The following is a 17,577-nucleotide window of genomic DNA, read 5'->3' as shown; positions in this document are numbered from 1 at the left end:
GGGGTGTTCTCACTCTCTCTGTCCTCCAGGGCGTTCCCCCTTATCACTTCTCTAGGGTATGATTCCTCTTTCTCCATTCTGGGTTCTTTTCCCTCTTTCTCCCCACTCTGAGGTCCTCCCAGTTTCTCTCCATCCTGGGGTTTTTCTCTTTCTTCCGCCCCACTCTGGGGCTCCTAACTCTGGTCTTGCCAACTGCCACTCGTTCCTCGGAAGCCACTGATTACCTGTATCTGACGAGCGGTGCTCCCATGATGGGCTATGTAGGCCAACTGCATCTTGTCTCACTGCGGAGTCGCTTATGCGACTCCTCAACTGGACTCAACAGTGCGGGAGCTTGTGTCTGGTTCCTCCTATGGGCTGTGCCCACTGAGGCACTCAGTTCTCGCCCGGGTTGCCACACCCCACGGCTACGGTTTCTCACCTGCCTGGCCATGCTGCACTCTCCCAGTACGCACATCCAGGTGCAACGCGGCATCTGGTGTTCTGTCTCTCCAAGCGTCTCTCTTCTCAATGTATGATGCAGTGTTATTAAATTCTGTGGGCTTTGTGGATACTCCTTCCTGAATGGTTTGTCACCTGATGTGACTTCTTAAGGCTGTCCTTTCCATCATTCTATTGTTTTCCCTAAAGAGGATGAAATAAAGAGTGGGTCAGAAGCCGAGCCCCATTGTTAAAGAGTTCTTAGTCCCTGCAAACCCCATAAAGGTGTTAGTCTCTGGGGAAAAGGGATGGGGCCTTAAGAATCTCTCTGGAGTTTCACTGTCCCCTAAGGAGAGTCCCCTACAAAGAGATTCCACTTAACCTGTCCCCTAGGGGTGTTAAGCTTATTGGGCTTGCTTCCCTTGTCCCAAAGAGGGTGGCTCTTTGTCACAGTTAGCATTAGCTTGCTCAGCCGTGTTACCCTGATGAGCGCAACTATAAATATTTTGCAGCAATGGCACCTAGAATCCACATCTGTGTTTAGGGGTTTGTGGGCTAAAGCCAGTGCGTTTGCTGATGCAATGGATTTGCAATTGAGCAAACCAACGCTCACTCCAAGGCAGCAACAGCAAATAAATATACACACAGAAAGGGCAAAGGATTACTATAGATTGATTGTGTTTGTTCTATTTTTAGACTATCTTCTTGTAGATTTTCAAGATAGGTTTCCACTCAACAGATAACTTTCTATACTGATACCAAAATATTTAAGAACTATGGAATCCTTCCCTGACTTATTGTCCTGCATAAAACTTAATGACCCACTTCTTTTGTAAAAAAACAACAGATGAAATTCAAGAGGAATATGAGATGTGGGTAAACACATGGAGAAGGAAGACACATGCTGAATTGCCAGCCAATGCCATTGATGCTTTTGCACAGTGGCGACCCTCCACTATGGGCAGGAGGGTGCCACACTCTCATCTGAGTGGCAGGCCTAGCCTGCGTGACATGCAGCTCAGTCCCACGTGTGCTTTATTTGCACTGGAAACTGTGCTGCCTGCCTCTCAACAGGGGCGCATCCCCAGCTATGCATTTATTTTTTGTAAACTTTATTTTCACAGGTCCCTTTTCGGCTATGCAAGAAACATTGTGCACATTATTGGGAGCCGTTGGCCCTGCCATCTCCTACTATTGTGCTACTATTGTGCTACTCCTATTATTGCGCTTGTCCTCTCCTGTCAGTCAGCGTGTTCATGCTGCAATGAGGAGGAGAGCGCAATTTGGTCCTTCGTGTGGCAACACAGGCATGTTATGAGAGTGCAGGCTGGAAGGTTCTGTGTTTTCTGTTAATTTAATGTGTATGCATGCATGTAGGGATTGTATGGATGGATGTATGTAGGTGTTTGTTTTTATGAATGTGTGCATACAAGGAGTTGTCTGAGCGGTGTGTGAAAGTGGTTGTGTGCGTGAGTGTGTGTCAGCCCCCATCCCTATATTTAGGAGTGGGGGCTGCTGGGGGCATGTCATGCTGTTTTGCTTACTCCTTGCTCCACAGTAACGTGCATCAAGGGTAAAGCAACAATGGTAAATTAAGTGGTATTGCTGGCTAGACTGGCCTACACTGAATGTAAGCCAGTCTATCCACATAATCAAACTTATCTTTGCTTTACCCTTGCTCCACAGGTACTATTCATTACAGGTAAAGGAAACATGACATTGAATGTAGGGCAGTCTAGCCAGGCAATACAAATTATTATGCTTGCTTTTCCCTTGATGCCAAGTAAAAAATACCATTTCGCATTAAGAAAGTATATGCAGACTGGGGCTACGAGCCCCAGTCTGCATATACACTTAATATGGCATTCTTAAAACTTGCCATCAAGCAAACATAAGTGTAATTCCTTGATTTATCCAATCTGGATATACTTTGTTTCGGTGGCATGGCACTTTTTACTGACTGGGAGCCCGTATATGGTAATACTGTCATATTTTGGAGCAGCATGAAAGGCCAAGTATAGGCACAGCCAGCATGAAATGCTGTTCTATCAGGATGTGTTGCGTGCAAAGGCAGGATTATAGTGCATTGAAAAATGGTCCTGCGCACTGTTGGTAACTTGCATCTATTGTTTTTTGTAAGTGCTACCATACAGAATTGACTGAAAACGGTGGCGTTTTACCCAATGTTTCACAGAAAGTGCTTTGAAATGTACCATGTTAACCCAGTATGTTCTCACTACTGCCCCTTATTTGGTTCAGGCCCCCTCGGTCGCAAACACATATTAGACACATGCATGTATGCCCCAAACATTCACCAACCGTCACTGCTTTTGCAGCTTGTCCTCTGAAACGTTTGCCAACAATGTAGGAGGTACTTCCGATATTTGATGCAGTTCCATTTCCGGCAGCTGGCGGGGAAGGACCCTTCTCCACTTCAGATTCCCGAAGACCTGCCTCAGGTGAACAGTGCCTGAAACAGGTCCACTGGGCTTGGGCTTGTTTTGCCTTTCACCCAAAGAGACTTTAGCGAAAAGACGGACACAGTTACTGATGATCTGGTGCACCGTAGGCTTTGCAGCCGCGCAAAATGAAGACGGCATCGGAAAACTAGGCAAAGTATTCCCTCTGGATGCCAATGCATGGTCATAGGGTTCAAAATGTCATGAATGAAAGAAAGCACCACTCACATGAAAATGGCAGCTGCCTCAAGTCTTGGAAGCTGTTATCCAAAATCGTTATCTCTCAAGTCCTTGAGTAAGAGTCCCTTTTTAACTAGCTTTCGAGCCAGAAAGTGCAGGCAGCTCACAGAATATGGGTTACTTGCTAAATTCATTTTATTTATTTATTTAAATGTTTGTACCGCACCTCATGCCATTCGGCCTCGGGGCTTGCATTGAACCATAAAATACGGAATACAAGAACGTCGAACCTTTTACTGCGCATTATATATGTGGGGTGGAAAACAGAAGGTAAGGGGGTGTGGAGGGGAACTGCGCGGGGTCGACATTGTATTCCGCATTTTTAGTTCGCAGTGATCGCATAGATCCGAAATGTATACGTCATGTGCATCTCCATGTTGTATTAGTGCTGGGATAAGACACCACTATGTTTAGAAATGCTTCTGTGGGGGAGGGGAGAAAGGAAGTTCCTTCTGAGCACCCACGCCCAGTCTGTCCTCCCTCCCTCCCCTCTCTTTTTCCCCGCATGACTCCTTTTGAAATCCTGGGCCCGCCACTCTGGAACCTACTCTAATCACACACACCCCACGCCTTGTTTACGCTCCCCATGCCCTACCCCCTCATCCCTTGGTGTCTTTCTCTGCAGGCTATGGGATCGGCCTTCCACAGAACTCTCCCCTGACCTCCAACGTGTCGGAGTTTATTAGCCGTTACAAGTCCTTCGGCTTCATGGACACGCTGCACGACAAGTGGTACAAGATGGTGCCCTGTGGGAAACGGGTGTTCGCCGTCACCGAGGTGAGGGTCGCTAACCTGGTCTCCTCAATACTCCAACCAGCACTCATGAGCACAGCCACTCTAGACTGTAATCAGGGCTGTGGGTGGACATTATTGACTGTGGGATCGCACCAGCAACGGCAGAGTGGTGGGGGAGGGGGGGCAAGATGAGCACAGGAGTGTCTAAGCCCCCCCCCCCCCGCCCCAACAAAGAAGCAATCATAAAGGCTTATCAAAGGACAGGCTTTATTGGAACAATAACATGGCACCTCCAGCAGTGAAGAGAGGTCGTAAATCGAAACACAACAGGAAGCCTATGGGAACTAGGCAGTCATAAAACAAAATGGCGTCTGCGATTGTGTCTATTGGTGCTAGGAGAGGTGATGTAACAATTAGGTGCTAACGGAGGCCTTAATAGACCAGGCATCCTATGGAAACTATTGCAAGAACAGTGGCTATTAGAGATTTTAATAACATGATGTCTCTGGGAAAGCTGAGGCATCTGAAACAACATGGGGCCTAAGGGAGATATGAGAGGCCTAAAGGAAGATGTCTGTGGGAGCTATATGAGGTCTTATTGCAGAATGATACCTCTGGGAGCTAGAACGGTTTTAACACAATGCTGGGGGCTATTAGAGATATTGGTACAATTTGGGGCATAGGGAAACTATGAGATTTCTTAAAAGAGCAAGTGCCTCTTGGTGAGACTATAGAAATTATCACAGGGTAGCGCTTAAGGGAGCTATGACTGATTTGTAAATATAGCACGCCCATACACCAAGTGGTCTCTGGGCGCTATGCGATTCTATGAAAGCTGTGTATTCACCCCAACCCCATTAGCCGAAGTGCCATATAGCCAACGCTTTTAAATTCATCAGTGCTAATCATGGTCCTAAAGATCCTAAAGACTGAGTAAAGCATTTCACCCCAATATACATTGGTCATGAACTCAGAGAGGAAAGGCACACGGTCACTATAGCCCACATCCTTTACAACCGCAGAAAAGGTCTGCACACGAACAACATGCTATTTCACATCAATGACAACCCCAGAGAAGGAATGCAGACTGACGACATGCTCACCCACCCCAATAACAAGCCCAGAGAGTGAATGCACACTGTGATGCTCTTTCACCTCAATAACAACCCCAGAGAGTGAATGCACACTGTGATGCTCTTTCACCTCAATAACAACCCCAGAGAGTGAATGCACACTGTGATGCTCTTTCATCTCAATAACAACCCCAGAGAGGGGATGCACATTGACATGCTCATCCACATCCATCACAACCCCAGAGAGTGAATGCACACTGTCATGCTCATCCACCTCAAGCACAACCCCAGAGAGTGAATGCACACTGTCATGCTCATCCACCTCAAGCACAACCCCAGAGAGTGAATGCACAGTGTCATGCTCATCCACCTCAAGCACAACCCCAGAGAGTGAATGCACACTGTCATGCTCATCCACATCCATCACAACCCCAGAGAGTGAATGCACACTGTCATGCTCATCCACATCCATCACAACCCCAGAGAGTGAATGCACACTGTCATACTCATCCACATCAATCAGAACACCAGCGAGGGAATGCAGACTGACATGCTCATCCACCCCAATATCAAGCCCAGAGAGTGAATGCACACTGTCATGCTCATCCACCTCAAGCACAACCCCAGAGAGTGAATGCACACTGTCATGCTCATCCACATCCATCACAACCCCAGAGAGTGAATGCAGACTGACATGCTTATCCACCCCAATAACAAGCCCAGGGAGTGAATGCACACTGTGATGCTCTTTCATCTCAATAACATCCTCAGAGAGGGGATGCACACTGTCATGCTCATCCACATCAATCACAACCCCACAGAGGGAATGCCAAATAGCATGCGTATCCACAGCAATGTCAAGCCTAGAAAGGGAGAAGGCATGCCAATCCACATCAATCACAACCCCAGAGTGGGGATGCACACTGTCATGCCAATCCACATCAATCACAACCCCAGAGAGAGAATGCTCACCCTCACACTCATGTACATCCTTAACAAGCCCAGAGACGCTGCGCAGACTGACATGCTCAACCACATCGATCACAACCCCAGAGTGGGGATGCACACTGTCATGCTAATCCACATCAATCACAACCCCAGAGTGGGGATGCACACTGTCATGCTAATCCACATCAATCACAACCCCAGAGTGGGGATGCACACTGTCATGCTAATCCACATCAATCACAACCCCAGAGTGGGGATGCTCACCCTCACACTCATGTACATCCTTAACAAGCCCAGAGACGCTGTGCAGACTGACATGCTCAACCACATCGATCACAACCCCAGAGCAGGCGAAAAACGTTTCCATGCCATTCCACCCTAACGCTACTGTCTCCTTCTCCCCAGACGCTCCAGATGGGTGTCTACCACTTCTCAGGCCTCTTTGTGCTCCTCTGCATCGGCTTCGGGGGCTCCCTGCTCACCTCACTGGGGGAGCACACCTTCTTCCACCTCATCCTGCCTCGCATGAAGAAGAAGAAGAAATTCAAGTACTGGCTCCATACTAGTCAGGTGAGACGGCCTGCGCCAGCTCCATTGCACAGGGTGTGGAGGGAGGTGGCAGCCAGCCTAAGACTATATAACTCTCCTGGGTCTACATTGATGTATCATCACCCCCCCTCCACCCTCTCTTCACTAACGCCTCCCCGTGCAGGCGCCTCGTCATGCAATGATTCTTTTGGCCGCACAGTTGGGAGGTGGCATCAAGCAGCACATAGGACCATACCCTTGGATGGTAAGAGGAACCAGTAATGTGGAGACGGAGTGCTGAGCGAGGCTGCGCAGGGTAATTACAGCAGTCACATGAAAGGTTATGCATGGTAGATAGAGCCAGGTAGGTAGATAGAGCCTGATGCACTCTGTGCAGGAGCTGTAAAACAGGGGATCCAGTTGATGCAAGAGAACTCCTCAAAGTCAAGAGGATGGAATTCGAGGGATGGTGAGATGGCTCTTGTGGTAGTCCCAGTCAGGAAGGAGGGCCACAGGAAGGATGCAACGGTGGTCAGCATGTCTAATGCCACCCAACTCAGTGCCCGACTCCTTTATCATGAACCCTCTGTCACTCGCCAGCCTCCATAGCATGCTGAACCTCTCCAGCTCTGCCCAGGCACATCTGCTACTATTGCGCCAACCCTTTATTTTGAACCCTGTGCCAGTCCTCTGTCCCCACTCTGCCCCCCCCACTCTGCTCCAGTGCGCTTGTCCCCTCCCACCTGGTGTACCAATCCTCCACACCTCACGACCAAACGGCCCCCTCCCTCCATAGCCATGGACCAGTAACAATTGCTCCCTTTTCCTTACCTGTCTCTGGGTTGGTCCACCGCACTGACCACCTATATCCATTTCTTCATTCGCTGATCCTCCTCTTGGTTACTCGCTAGACCACCCTTGCCCGGCCTTAGGGGTCCCTCCATCGTGTGCCAACACATGGGCAAATACTTCCCACCACAAACCTTCCTTATTGTGAAGGACGTATGATCATTCTTCAAGAAAGTCCACGTGAAGATGAATATTAGCATTTGTGGCTTGTACTTAGACATCAGCGGTAAGGCCGGCCACAAGGCTTTGGCAGGGGCGCGCATCCATTGGATCAGAGGGGCACAGATGGGGCAAAGGGATGGGCCTTGGCATGGGTCCAAAGGAAGGGCTGAGCCATGCAGTCAGGGTCTAAGAGGTTTCGATTGGGTCCTACAGCATAGCAGCTGGGGCAGGGGAAGGAGTGAAGCTTTAACCATAGGCAAAAGAAAGCTGCACTGGGGAGAGTGGGCTGTTGGTGGCAGCTAGGTGGTGCAGACCACTGTTCAGAGGTAGGGGGAACTGAGGACAGGAGGCTGCCATGAGGGCTTGCAGCAGATGCTAGGGTGCTGCAGTGTGGTTCAGTGAGCTGCAGTAGGGTATGACTACAGGTAAGGAATAGGCGTGTAGATAGTGCGCATGCTTACATGTCGGGTGCCGGGCTGCACACAGAGCTCAGGGATCCAGACATGGCAAGTGGCCAGAGTGGTCAATGCGGATGGATGCAAACAATATTAATGACAACATAGCAGCGCACCAGCTCACACCAGGCAGTTGTAGACACAAGGTACCCATGCGAGGAGGCGCCGGGATTTTATGGTTATTTGTTATTACTGTGTGCCTCTTAAACTGGAATATGTGCTATGCTCAGTTCTAGGTGAATTCGTCGAACTGATTTGCTTGTGGTAGAATTAATCGAATTTGTTTACTTTTACTAAACGATTTTGCAGCAAATGTATGCAGGTGGATACACCCGCAGCCTTCCCCTCTCCCCCCCCCCGAGCCCCATACATTAATTATTCACCTAAACCCACTCTCCACATATATTTGCAGCAAAATGCGTGATTAAAAATACGATGAATTCTCACAGGATCAAATCTGCTGCAGTAAAAACCTCCATTCCCCTATGGTCTCAGCGCCACAGTGGTCGTCGACAATGGGTAGGACACACCTAGAAGAGAAAGCAACTTTGCTATTGGGTGCAGTCCCCAGGCACACGCCCTCTTATTTATTGAATGAGAAAAACGAAATAAAATGTTGCGAACAGGCCTTCATGCTGCCTTCGCTGGATAATCGTGCAGCCAAACAGCATACCCTTTACCATAAAGCAGATCCGCTCCACACAATTAATAATCCAGCTGCCCAGTTGCCTAAGGGTTAGGTGCGCAATGTCAATGTAATAATAAATAAATAACACCTCTGACCAAGCCAAAGGACAAGAATAAAGCCAGTATGCCTATAAAGGGTTGAAGCTCTGCCCTTGCAGCAGAGAACGGACTGGAGCCGACATGTGGATTGGTCATAGGTTATGTAGGACCAGAAAACCTGTGTTCTAATCCCAGGATCCCAACTCAACAGAATTGTCCCTCAGTTGACTTATCTCCCCAAATTGGGAGCCCTTAAGTACAGACTGAAACTCAACTGAAATAGTGTCCAGAACCGTGAGAATGATCATGTGCACACGGCTCTGGTCTACTACGCCACACACCGAGCTCCTGGGTTGGAACTGCCCAAACCACGACCTACTGCGAAAGTGTGTTCCTGGTAACTCATGTCATTTGCCCTTCTCCTGCTTTTTTTTCTAGAAAATCCACTGGGCGTTGAATGACTGCTTCGAAGACAACCCAAAGGCCCTACCCGAAGAGAGGTAAGAGAAGCTTAGTGCCCAGTTAATACTTGACATTTTCAATGTATCCTGGATGGAGACTATTGGCCTGATTTGCATAGGTTTGCACTGGAGCAGACCAGGAGATGCGCTGAGCATGTCCACTGCAGTCCTTCTACCTGATGCCCCATTCACAAGGCCTAAAGTGGTGCACATCTGGAGGTGGCCATCCTTGAGATGCTTGTGTTCACATGTGATTCACACAGATGTCCTCAAAGGCATCTCCGAGATGTTCCAGACAATTCTGGATTTGCTCTAGCTATAGGCTTTGAGAATCAGGGACAAGGCAGCAGGAGCAAATCAGAGATGTTCAGGGACTTCATTTGCTCCAGTGCCAGTCTTTTCAAATCTGCCCCAGAGTGTTGTTTCCATTAACATCGACTGAGCATCACATAATTGTATAATTGTTTATTTATAACGCGCTTCATACCAGAGATTGGTTTCTAAGCGCAGCTCGGGATTCGAACCTGTGTTGTGTTACCTTGTCTGGACCCTGAGCTAGCCCCCCTCACAAATACTTTCCTTCTGCTACCACCCTGACGGCCCCGCCCCATCCTGTGCCCTAACTTCGAGATCCTGTTCCTTATCCTGTAGTCATGCACTTATTTTTTAAGAGTATAAGGGGAGGGGTCACTTTCCATTTTCTCTAGATACGCTGTTGATATTTCGCCCCCTGTTCACCAAATCATTTCCATTCACTACATTTACTCACTTTGTTTTCTAGTTACATTTTCAAGAACTCGCCATGTGGAAATGGGAACGTGAAGGGAAAACCTTCTAATCTAGTCCTCCAAGTTGTGCGCAGTATTAACACAGTGAACCTATGAGAATCTTCTCAGTGTTTGGTCTTTTCAGCATCTGACCTTCGGGCATTGCACACAATGTGGCCTGCTAATGCGATTGCATCCTTTTGCATAGTTCAGAGAGAAATCACAATTACTAACGTGGGTAAGATGCGATTGCCAATGGTCAACCCAGACACACAGTCACATCTGTATGTGGCCCCAGATGCCTTGGCGTGGGAAGTACTGCCAGGTTGGGTTCTGTGATAAGCTTCCCAGACGCTTCTCAGCTGCCAGCAGGAGCCCCATAGCGCACAGTGATTCCGACCCCTGTGCCTGTCGCAATGGTCCACCTCCACAAGGCCCGATTCCGTGCCTAAGCTATCCCCCTCCCTCTCATTTCGCTTTATCTCTTTCTGCACATGCCTCCTTTGCAAAATATGTTGGAAACTCTCTCTCCGAAGTTTCCTTTCAGTCCCTCTTTGAATTTACATGACGGTAGCACTGTTGTCATGGTTCACCCCAGAAAATCCGAACATCCTATTTTCCGCTCTCTGTTCCTCTGGCCCGCCATATCTGTTACAGGTTTGTGCTGCTCCCCACACACCGCAGGCACTCAAGACACAAATAATACACAGGAGACCAAAGGTAGAGAGAAATGGCATGCAATGCAAACAGACCAGTGCATGGGAGGGTGCTCAGTGCTCCGTCCCACATGCCCCCAGGCCTGGCTAATCCGTACATGAAAATGGAGTGTATAAACCCATTCTCCACCCTTGCGACATCACGTATGATAACAAAAAGATTCATTTTGGAGAAAAGGGGGACGAAGTATAGCCTGCAGTTGCGAAATGCTTTCACTGTCCTATCGGCGAGGCAGCCTCTGGCCTTGGGGATGTGATCCAGCAGTGTCGTCAGTTGTGTACTACTCAGGAGGGGCTCATGAACCGGCCCGGGCAGCCTGAGGCATCACGCATTCCACAGCTCTGCAACCTCGCTTGGCACGGGTGTTCAGCTGTAGGCCAGCCTCATCGCATCATATGGGCCTCAAAGAAACCAAAAGAAAATGCAGTATCAGAGTGGGTAACAATATCTCAGCAGGACCTCCATAGAGCCACAATATTCTCACATACTCTTGCTTAAACTGTATTTGATGACTCCAAGCAATTCACTGCTTTGCTTTTATTTTCACTTTTATTCCATGATATCCAAACCTAGCCCAAGAAAATGTCTCCTTTAAGATTACACAGTTTGTTCTGGCTTCTTCCCTCTGCACCCCTTTCCTCGACTGCAGCATAGCTTCAGATCTCACACCAGCGCTTCCTCCCCCACAAAGTACACTCTGCAGTTATTTAAAGTTATAAATACAATGCTCCTTTTTGCTTTGTGTGCCACTGAATAGCCGTTCACCCATAATACCTACTGCTGAACAGAATTCATTTTTGCTCCTCCACCAGCTATCCGTCTGATCCCTCGATGAATGCATTTGCAAATCCAAGATTAAATGAAGCTTTATGCTTATAAATTACTTTTTGTAATGTGTAACATTACTGAAAGACATATCATATTGCCATTTCAGCCTAGGGTATTCACATTGGAAGTACTGGAATATCTCATGGGACTGCTTTATATTCAATAGGTTAATGCTAGCACTTGTCAGCCCTTCTGAGCAGGGCTGTTGTACTTTCAATGGAAGGGTCACAGCATGTATTAGCAGGGCTGCTGTACATTTCAACCGGACAAGGCCACTATCAGCAGTTCTGAGCAGGTTGGCTGCTCTCTCGGGGTTAGTGCAGTACCAGCTCATGGAGCATTTAGTGCAGTAGCCTTTAAAGGCTTTGGAAATGCATCTGCATCTCCTATGGCTGACTTATTATCTGTTCCAGCTGGGATTGGTGCAGCCTCTCCTCCTCTATGAATTGATGTATGGATCTGCCAGTGCCCCCTCTAGTTTCCACTCTCTCTGTCCTCGCTCCCCTACTTTGGAAGGTTCTTCATCTCCCTCTCCATACTACTCCAATTCTACCAGTATTTAAATCCAACCTAAAATCTCTCCTTCTTTATGAAGAACATGTGTCCTAGCACTCTACGCTACTGCCTCACCCGTTTGCCTCTCTCCCTACCCTTTATGGACAACCACACAGCACTTGTCCGTCACCCCTCCATCCTTAATTCAGCACTTTCTCCGCCATCCCATTCCTATGTCATTCTGTCCTGTCCCCATCCCTGGTGTATGTTTCCACCTTCCCCTAAGACATCTGGTCTTCAAGTGACATTCTCTCAGCCCATTGATCACTGTTTTACATGTCTCAAATTCTCTCCTCACAGCCCGTCACTCCAAACCTTCCCTAATTCTTATTCTTCTCAACTTGTCTGCAGCGTTTGACACTGTTGATCACTCTCTTCTTATTTCTTTCCTTTCTACCTTGGGTATCTCCGAGCCTGCTCTTGAATGGTTCCGTTCCTACCTTTCCCTAGGGTCCTATACCATAATCTGCATAACATCTCAATCCCTCTAAAACGGAGGTTCAGTTCTTTCCTGCTTCTACTATTTCCCCCACCCCTTCTTCTCCCTCACTCTCCTTTCCACCATCCTCTCTTCCTTTGTCGCCATCTCTGCGCATCCTGGATGTTATCTTTGATCCTTCTCTCTTTTTCTCTTCATACCTCCTCTATTATCCACTCTTGTCATTATGCACTTTTCAACATCTTTCGTGCATGCGCCTACCTTCCTTTTCATGCTACAAAACCTTTTCTTTTCTCTCTTGTCTTTTCCCGTATTGACTATTGCTCGTCTCTTTTGCTTGGTCGTCCTGCTTCCCACCTTCTCCCTCTCTGTTCTGTTTATAATTCCTCCATTCATCTTCATTTCTCTTTACCCCCTCGGTCTTCCATTACACCCTCCCTGCTTTCAATCTCATTACTCCCTTTTGAATCTCGTCTTCTTGATCACTTTCTATTGATTGTTTACAAAGGTACTCATGATCTGGCCCGCCTCTATCTCTCCACTTTGCTCTCGTTCTATGTCGCTAAGATCACAGAACCTATTTCTTCTAGCTGTTCCTTAACCTCCTTGTGCTTCTTCTTGTTTCCGTTCTTTTACTCTCCTGTCTCCCAAACACTGGAACTCCCTTCCCCTTTCTCTTCGCTCTGCCTCATCTCTTTGTATCTTTCAATCAAACCTCAAAACCCATCTCTTATCTTCTTTTGTCTCTTAATTCCCTGGCTACCCCATCTTCTGATTTTACTTTTACTTATGTTCATATTTTATCATGAGGAATTGTACTGTTTTTGACATAATTTGTTCAGCGCCTTTGGCGAAAGGCGCTCTATAAATTCAATAAAATGAAATGAAATGAAATAAAGGACCCATGTCCTCCGTTCTCTCCTCAATGGTACATTCTGTAAGCGTTTTTGGGCAAAAATGCATTGCTTTCCCTGTGATTTGTATAAATAAATAAATAAATAAAAATATAGTACCTAGTCCACAAGGGAATGGCACAGCTCCTCGTCCTCTAGGGATTGACTGATTACCTGCTCCTCAGGGGATTGGCACAGCACTCAGTCCTTCAGGTATTGGGAAACTGACTGCAAATCAGTGAAAGGGACCAGTTCCAGCACCATTCTGACTTCTCTCAAGCCATTCCTGGTCTGTCCACTTTCTTTGATGTATTGATTCCTGGTTTTCCACAGTGACCCAAATTCCCTCTAGGCAGCTACAAGACACAGTCCAGTTGCATTGGTGGTAGGCGCTGACTGGCAGGTTTCTACCAGTTTACAAAGGTGGGAAGCACAAGCAGAGTCAGACTGGCTGCTCGTGGTGGCATTGGCTGTAATACGCGCATAGCCTTAGCTTAGACTGGTGACCTGTTCCCTTTGAAATGATTGGTAGGTGCAGTGGGACCAAGAGCAGTTGCCTTCAATAGTCAACCTCAATAATAGATGCGCTTAGCGTTAGACCCTTCCCTGGCCCTGGGGACGAGTACAATGAGCCAGGTCACTTGATGGCACTTTTTTAAGGTCAGTGAAACACAAGACTAGTTTCCTCGCCCTTTTGAATGGCAGGCCGCAGGCGCAGTGTGATTGATGTTGGTGGTAGATGCAGGGGCACGCACACAGGTTTCGTTTGCCCTATTGATGGCGGTTATTGCAACAGTAGGAGTAAACCCGGTGTACTACACTGTTGATAATGGAGGTAGGCCAAGTGTCACTCATAGGTCACTCATAGTGCCTGCCCTATCAATGCCTGTGTTAGACGCAGGAAGACTCAGACACGTTTCCTTTTTGATACTGATGTTAGGTGCAGTAAGACTCATAGTAGTTGCCTCGTTTATATTGGGGTTAGGCAGAGTGAGACTCATAGCGGTTGCCTTCTTGATGCTGGTGTCTGAGTAAGACTCATAACGATTGACTTCTTCAAGCTGGTATTAGGCAGAGAGAGACTCATAGAGGGTGCCTTCTTGATGCTGGTGTCAGGCAGAGTGAGACCCATAGCGATTGACTTCTTGATGCTGGTATCAGTTTGAGTGAGACTCATAGCGGTTGCCTTCTTGATGCTGGTGTCAGGCAGAGTGAGACCCATAGCGATTGACTTCTTGATGCTGGTATCAGTTTGAGTGAGACTCATAGCGGTTGCCTTCTTGATGCTGGTGTCAGGCAGAGTGAGACCCATAGCGATTGACTTCTTGATGCTGGTATCAGTTTGAGTGAGACTCATAGAGGTTGCCTTCTTGATGCTGGTGTCAGGCAGAGTGAGACCAATAGCGATTAACTTCTTGATGCTGGTGTCAGGCAGAGTGAGACCAATAGCGATTAACTTCTTGATGCTGGTGTCAGTTTGAGTGAGACTCATAGAGGTTGCCTTCTTGATGCTGGTCTCAGGCAGAGTGAGACCCATAGCGATTGACTTCTTGATGCTGGTGTCAGTTTGAGTGAGACTCATAGAGGGTGCGTTCTTGGTGCTGGTGTCAGTCTGAGTGAGACTCATAGCGGTTGCCTTCTTGATGCTGGTCTCAGGCAGAGTGAGACCCATAGCGATTGACTTCTTGATGCTGGTGTCAGTTTGAGTGAGACTCATAGCGGTTGCCTTCTTGATGCTGGTCTCAGGCAGAGTGAGACCCATAGTGATTGACTTCTTGATGCTGGTGTCAGTTTGAGTGAGACTCATAGAGGGTGCGTTCTTGGTGCTGGTGTCAGTCTGAGTGAGACTCATAGCGGTTGCCTTCTTGATGCTGGTGTCAGGCAGAGTGAGACCCATAGCGATTGACTTCTTGATGCTGGTGTCAGTTTGAGTGAGACTCATAGAGGGTGCGTTCTTGGTGCTGGTGTCAGTCTGAGTGAGACTCATAGCGGTTGCCTTCTTGATGCTGGTCTCAGGCAGAGTGAGACCCATAGCGATTGACTTCTTGATGCTGGTGTCAGTTTGAGTGAGACTCATAGCGGTTGCCTTCTTGATGCTGGTGTCAGGCAGAGTGAGACCCATAGCGATTGACTTCTTGATGCTGGTATCAGATGAGTGAGACTCATAGCGGTTGCCTTCTTGATGCTGGTGTCAGGCAGAGTGAGACCCATAGCGATTGACTTCTTGATGCTGGTATCAGTTTGAGTGAGACTCATAGAGGTTGCCTTCTTGATGCTGGTGTCAGGCAGAGTGAGACCAATAGCGATTAACTTCTTGATGCTGGTGTCAGTTTGAGTGAGACTCATAGAGGGTGCGTTCTTGGTGCTCGTGTCAGTCTGAGTGAGACTCATAGCGGTTGCCTTCTTGATGCTGGTGTCAGGCAGAGTGAGACCCATAGCGATTGACTTCTTGATGCTGGTATCAGTTTGAGTGAGACTCATAGAGGTTGCCTTCTTGATGCTGGTGTCAGGCAGAGTGAGACCAATAGCGATTAACTTCTTGATGCTGGTGTCAGGCAGAGTGAGACCAATAGCGATTAACTTCTTGATGCTGGTGTCAGTTTGAGTGAGACTCATAGAGGTTGCCTTCTTGATGCTGGTGTCAGGCAGAGTGAGACCCATAGCGATTGACTTCTTGATGCTGTTGTCCGTCTGAGTGAGACTCAGAGGTTTCATGCAAGTGCTAAGATCAGTAAGTGGCAGGCTTAGAATGGCCCACTTCTTGACAATGCTGGTAGGTGGATTGATATGATATGATAAGGCATTTATAACGCGGCTGTACACAAGTTTCCTTGATAACATTTGCTGTATTTGTTTTATTTGTTATACGCTGATTGTCTTGGGTTTTGTAACAGATGTTGTGTAAATAAAGTAAAAGAACAGAAACATTTGCTGTAGGCGCAGTGCACGTCAAACCAGTGCCCTACACATGTGGACCATGGTGGTTAGGGGATGAGGTCCCACCCCCATTTATTGCCCTATCTTTCTTTCTTTCAGGAGCGACCCAAAAAGAGCTGAAGAACTTCCCCCAAACCCAAGCAGAGCGGACACCCGTGCAAAGTGGAACAACTTACGAAGGGCCGTAGCCAAGGAGAACCGCCGGGTACACTTCAACCTTGAGAAAACCTCAGAGGCCCCGGGGGAGTCCGACCAGGACGCGGAGGGTTCCACCAGGCACTGCGAGAATGGGCGACCTCCACAGCTGGAGGACGGAAACCCCAGTCAGCGGGAGCTGAATGAGCTGGACCTGAAGATACTCAAGATGAGGGAACAGCTGAGGGCCGCCTTGGTGAGGAAGAGCGAACTCATGTCCTGTCTAGGGACACCCCTTAACAGCCTCTGCCTTCCCGCCTGCAAAGAGAGCAAAGAGGACAGGTGATGGGGATCTGGGACAGGCCAGGGGCCAAACCCCCTCCCGTTGGACTTTGGACAATGCTGCTTTTAAAATTCCTCAAAACAAATGCTGATTAATGGACTAAGGCAGAAGAGGGACTGGCACAAATATTTTTATACCTAGGACTGGAGGGGTGGTAAGATGGGAAGATGGTAGTGTTTTTAGATTGCAGGATTGGCACAGGAGCACATAAACTGTCACATATTGGGCAGGATGGATAGTGAGGACTGGCACAGAGCTTTATAGCGTGGCACCTCTAGGACTGAATGAGCGATAATATTGGCACAGGAATAGAGAGCCTGACACGTATAGGACTGATAGGCTCAGAGGATTGGCATGGGCTGGCCTGGGAGTTATTAAGGGAATAGGGTGTGCTTCAGTTATAAGAAAGGGCAGCTCCTGAGACTGGCATAGGAAAGGTAGGTTTTCAATTCTAGGACTGGATGGCTCGCAGCACTGGTACAGTTCTGATTATGATATGATTTGGTATTTATAACGCGTCTTTACACGTGTTTCTAGGCGCGACGAGACAAGGAAGGGACACAGAGGGATGACAAACAAATGATCTTACTAGGCCTTGTGACATTCAGATTGTGCAAGTGTAACGAGAAGTGCAGAGGAGAGAGTGAGGGGAGAAGTGCAGGGGAGAGAGTGAGGGGAGAAGTGCAGGGGAGAGAGTGGGGGGAGAAGTGCAGGGGAGAGAGTGGGGGGAGAAGTGCAGGGGAGAGAGTGAGGATAGAAGTGCAGGGGAGAGAGGGAGGGGAGAGAGTGGGGGGAGAAGTGCAGGGGAGGGAGTGAGGATAGAAGTGCAGGGGAGAGAGTGAGGGGAGAGAGTGGGGGGGAGAAGTGCAGGGGAGAGAGTGAGGGGAGAAGTGCAGGGGAGAGAGTG

The 17,577-nt window shown here is 48.1% G+C and overlaps 1 protein-coding gene across 1 annotated transcript in view; it reads left to right on the top strand.

The window, feature by feature from the left end:
* The window catches only part of GRIN3B (glutamate ionotropic receptor NMDA type subunit 3B), an 842,171-nt gene extending 824,844 nt beyond the window's left edge, over nt 1-17,327 (top strand). The window contains exons 6-9 of the mRNA XM_069647502.1: nt 3,745-3,896; nt 6,281-6,445; nt 9,034-9,095; nt 16,292-17,327. Coding sequence (XP_069503603.1) covers nt 3,745-3,896; nt 6,281-6,445; nt 9,034-9,095; nt 16,292-16,673 — 761 coding nt within the window. The 3' untranslated portion in view covers nt 16,674-17,327. The remainder of the gene's footprint in view (nt 1-3,744; nt 3,897-6,280; nt 6,446-9,033; nt 9,096-16,291) is intronic.
* Nucleotides 17,328-17,577: the final 250 nt, after the last annotated feature.

The sequence above is a fragment of the Ambystoma mexicanum genome, chromosome 1p (genome assembly GCF_040938575.1).
Source record: "Ambystoma mexicanum isolate Mex_15411 chromosome 1p, UKY_AmexF1_1, whole genome shotgun sequence".
Taxonomy (NCBI): domain Eukaryota; kingdom Metazoa; phylum Chordata; class Amphibia; order Caudata; family Ambystomatidae; genus Ambystoma; species Ambystoma mexicanum.
The sequence above is the reverse complement of the archived record's forward strand: the minus strand, read 5'-3'. Positions and strand labels throughout refer to the sequence as shown.